The 4976-nt window shown below is 35.8% G+C and overlaps 1 protein-coding gene across 1 annotated transcript; it reads left to right on the top strand.

The window, feature by feature from the left end:
• The first annotated feature begins 1370 nt into the window (after positions 1-1370).
• LOC138941511 (uncharacterized) lies at positions 1371-2678 on the top strand. The gene is made up of 2 exons (XM_070311264.1): positions 1371-1574; positions 2430-2678. Exons 1-2 carry the CDS (start codon positions 1371-1373, stop codon positions 2676-2678), a joined length of 453 nt encoding a protein of 150 aa, XP_070167365.1.
• The last annotated feature ends 2298 nt before the right edge of the window (positions 2679-4976 follow it).

Raw genomic sequence — 4976 nt, 5'->3', positions numbered from 1 at the left:
TAATAATATAATTCTAAAACCGCGCAGTGAAATCTTTGTAAAAGTGCCAACCAATCGAAATCGGATAGGAATAGTACGAACAGAAGAAACAGCTCCAGGAATCTATATCGGAAATTGCATAGTAGAATCAAAAGATAACGCATGCCCCGTTAATGTAATGAATACGACCGATACAGAAGTCGAAATACAGACGCCGTATGTTATTCTCGAAGATGTAGAATATGACCGCGAATCCGGAATACATACCATACAAACAAGAAAAAACCTACTTTCTTACGGTATTCGCAAAAACCTACTTTGTCACGATATTCGAAAAAATTTTCTAAACCTATTTCCTCACGATATTCGCAAATTTGACAATTACTACGAACACAGCATCTAAATTCAGAAAAAAAAACAACTACGTATATGCGAAGAATATTACGATACATTTCAGTTGGACGGAGAACCACTCACGTGCACCGCGTCGGTAGAGCACGAGATAAACACGCGCACAGATACCGCACCGGTAAACACGAGACCGTATCGTTTTCCGGAAAGGCATAAGACGGACATAAATAAACAAATGCAAGAAATGTTAAAAACCGGCATAATCCGAACAGGCGCGAGTCAATGGAACACACCTCTATTAGTAGTATCGAAAAAGGCCAATGCATCTGGAAAACCAAAGCTCTGAATAGTAGTCGATTTTTGGAAACTAAATGATTTGACGATAGGCGACTCATTTCCACTGCCCAACATCACCGATATATTGGACCAGTTAGGAAATGCCAAATATTTTACTATCTTAGATTTGGCATCAAGATATTACCAGATACCGATGACTGAACGAGATAAAAATAAAACAGCATTTTCAACGCCCTACGGACATTATGAGTTTAATACAATAGAATGCCGTTCGGACTAAAGAATGCGCCAGCGACATTCCAGCGATTGATGAATTCAGTTTTGACGGAATACAAGGATTAAAATGTTTTATCTGAGTAGTTTATCTGAATGACATCGTTATATATGGATCAAGCTTAGAGGACCACAACAAACGACTCAAGAAAGTACTACAGAGACTTCGAAAAAATAATCTAAAATTACAGTCGGATAAATGCGAATTTTTACGCAAAAAAGATTTATTTAGGTCATATTATTTCGGAGAATGGAATATCTCCGGATCCGTCAAAATTAACGGCAATAAAAGAATTTCCGACGCCGAAGAAAGTAAAGGATGTACAATCTTTCATAGAACTAGCCGGATATTACACAAAATTTATAGAAGACTTCTCAAGAATAGCCAAGCCACTAAATTAACGAAAAAAAAAAAATTCGAGTGGACAATGGAACAGTAAAATGCTTTTGAAATATTAAAAGAAAAATTAATGACAGTGCCAGTGCTAAAATATCCAGACTTTACTCAAGAATTTATAGTGACCACCGATGCCTCCGACTATGCCATCGGAGTAGTATTGTCACAAAGAAAAGTAGGCAATGACCGGCCAATTGCTTACACCAGCAGAGTTTTATCGCGGGCGGAACAGAATTATAATACAACAGAGAAAGAATTATTAGCAATTGTATGGGCTGTAAAACATTTTAGGCCATATGTATGCGGTACAAAATTAAAAATCGTAACCGATCATAAATCATTAATCTGGTTATTTAATGTAAACGATCCCGGATCAAGATTAATTCGATGGAAATTAAAACTCGAAGAATATGATTATGAAATTATTCATAAAGCCGAACGAGCAAACGCGAATGCCGATACACTGAACCGCAATGTAAAAAAAGACGCATATGAAACAGAAGAGGAGCGAGAAGTCCTCGCAACAGAAGAAGAGACGAACTCCGACGAAGAGAAAAAATATACGGAGGAACAGAAGAAACAGATACTATACGAATATCACGATGCACCCACAGGAGGGCATCAAGAAATCGAGCGGACAATAGAAAGAATCCGCCTAAATCATAATTGGATTAACAAAAGACGTCGAAAAATACATATCGAAATGCGAATTTTGTCAAAAAAATAAAATACCGTTAATAATTACGGACACACCGACAAAACCTTTCGAAAAATGCGCGTTAGATAACGTAGGACCGTTAACTATAACTACGGAACCAACGAAAATAAATATCTATTAACATTTCAAGACAATTTAGCGAAATTCAGTAAAGCGATACCGATTCCAAATCAAGAAGCGAACACGGTCAGTAAAGAATTCGTTACAAAAATTGTTTTCGAACACGGAATTCCGGAAAAAATTTTAACGGATCAAGGCACAAATTTCCTAAGCGACATATTTATAAATACATGCAAACTATAAAAAATAAATAAAATATAAACAACTGCCTATCATCCGGAAAGTAATGACACGTTAGGACAATCGCATCGAACATTAGCTGAATATTTAAGACATTATATAAACGAAGATCAGACAGATTGGGACGAATGGATACCGTTCGCGATGTTCACGTATAACACGACGCCACATACAGCTACGAGATATACATCTTTTGAATTAGTCTACGGACACCAAGCGGATCTACCTACGTCGCTGATGAGACCGCCTAAGCCGACATATAATTACGACGATTACGCGCAAGAATTGAAAGAAAGGCTATGGGCAACAAATCAGCTCGCAAAAGAGCATGTTAAAGAAAAAAAAATTAAAGTTAAACAATAGTACGATAAGGATACTAGGGAAATAAAATTCAAATTCGGTGACAAAGTATTAGTATACGTCGCGCTTCTCGTCGAGGACTCCGCCGAGTTGAGCGATATTTTTCGCGGCATCGATTCGATCGCTTAAACCATTAATTCGTTTATCCAAAGCATCGATCCGTTTATCTAGAGCGTTAGCGCTCGCTTCTGTTCTCGAAATGGAATTTTCCACGGCGTCTATTCGTTTACTCAGAGCGTCGTCGCGCGCTTTTATCTTGGAAACAAAACTCTCCGCGACGTCTATTCGTTTACCCAGAGCGTTATCGAGCTGGGGGAGTCTCGTGAACAGTAGGATGACGCCCTACCCCGCCTCGTCCGCGTCTTTTCTCAAATGCGATGTGATTTCCTCGACGTAACGTTTGCTCGTCGCGTCGGCCTTCTCCTCAGGCTGAGCCAAGCGTTTTATCTTGCGCTCTCTCGCGTCGTACTCGACACTGATAATAAAATCGATGATAAAATTGACTATAATTGCATGGTAAAAAAATTATAGTCGGGATACTCATTTTTATAGTAAATTCTATTATAATACTAGTAATATCAACCATATATGCATGGTACCGAGAAGCAATAAAACTTTTTACTATAGATTGTAATAATTTTGAATCTTATATAGTAAAAATGAAGGAAAAAGGAATAGTATATAATTTTACTATTCATATATAGTCATCGCAATTTTAATAATAGAAAGTGTTACTATATTATTATCGGTCACTTAGATATTAATATAGTAATAATAAGTGAAGAAAATTATAATAACAGCTATATCTCAATAGTAGGTGGGACCTTATTAATAGCATATTTAACAATATTTGTAAATTAACCTTACATGTGATATTACAAACAAAAAGTGCGTGTACGGTGTATGTGTGTCTAATTTATTATGATTTATCATTGATTAATATTTCTTATTAATTGTTAGTTGTATTTAATTGTAAGATTCGGTTACGGTTACATTAACGGACAGCCGAATCGAGCAATGCTCGAACGATTGGTCGAATCTTTAGGTTACGGTTACGATTATGATGTGTGACCGGCTTTACGTGTCCTGTGTACAAGAGCCCTTATCATGAGCATATCCCCATCACCCCATTTTCGGATGAGCCGCGTCCTCTATATCACGCTGGCAAAGTGATCGAAGTGACCGATGAGAGTGAACGTTAAAATAAAGTGCGCATATTTGAAGAATAGAATAGTTATTGTGCTGTCTCGTATTGTTGGACTATCAAAGTCTACCAAAATAGAATAAGATTTTTTGGACATGCACGTAGCATGTGAATGGCTTAAGTATCTAATTGCGAAATAAGCATAGAAGACACGTGCGTGCTTGTTCGAACACGATCTACCGAGCAGCAGTTACCGGCGTAAAAGCAGTGTGTAAGTGCGTACGCATTTATCGTCACCATATCAATAAAATACGTCGTTTACAGACAAGTAAGTTGTATTGAAATAACGTATATGTGCTCATTTGTACAACGGTAGTACGGCGAGTACTTTTTTCTCTAACGCACTTCAGGGCACATCTGATGTATAGAGTATGTTTATGAACAATTACGTATTAAAGTGTTTCTGAAAAAAATGAAGTTTTGCATACTATAAAGTATTCTTTATTAAAATTTTAATTTTAATAAATGTAATTGTTTGCTTTTCTCTCTCATAATTGTTTTTATTTGCATGTAATATTGTAGGTTGAACGTTCCATTTCAATTTTTTCTATCGCATAATGTCGCATTCTTACGAGGAAAAATTAGAAGAGTGGGGTCTTTCAGAATATATACAAAAATTTAAAGGTTAATTAATTTTATTAACCTTTTATTTCAACTGTAGAATATAATTATAATTATGTTGCATTTTGTATTTGTTTAGATGAGGGCATAGATGAACAGGCATTTCTATACATGCCCGAATATATGATAAAAGAATTAATCCCTACAATTGGAAAACGTTTTCGTTTCCTTGAAAATCGTAAAAAATTACTTACAATTGCAAAGGAAGATTCAGTAATATCGGTAAGATAATTTATACTTTCTGTAAGATCCTATTTCTATTGGAAATAATAATTTTTGCAAATATAGATTGGCAAATAGGAATTACCAAGTTTATAAAAATATTAATTCTATATTTTGTCTCCTTTGAATTTTTGATAAGTTAATTTATAAATAACATCGCTGTAGGAAACTTCAACGAATTTGGCTACAAGTGATATCGAAGAAACTGTCAGTATAGGTAGCTGTTCTTCCAAGGAGTCAAATGACAATCGTGG

The sequence above is a fragment of the Polyergus mexicanus genome, unplaced genomic scaffold (assembly GCF_030449975.1).
Source record: "Polyergus mexicanus isolate NDT 795.1 unplaced genomic scaffold, iyPolMexi1.0 SCAF_2, whole genome shotgun sequence".
Classification (NCBI taxonomy): Eukaryota; Metazoa; Arthropoda; class Insecta; order Hymenoptera; family Formicidae; genus Polyergus; species Polyergus mexicanus.
This window is presented reverse-complemented; position numbering and strand designations above follow the sequence as displayed.

Coding starts and splice junctions, on each gene's coding strand:
- LOC138941511 (XM_070311264.1), top strand. CDS start 1,371: ATGACAGTGCCAGTGCTAAAATATCCAGACTTTACTCAAGAATTTATA. Junction 1,575..2,429: donor TATTAGCAATTGTATGGGCT/GTAAAACATTTT, acceptor AACGAAGATCAG/ACAGATTGGGACGAATGGAT.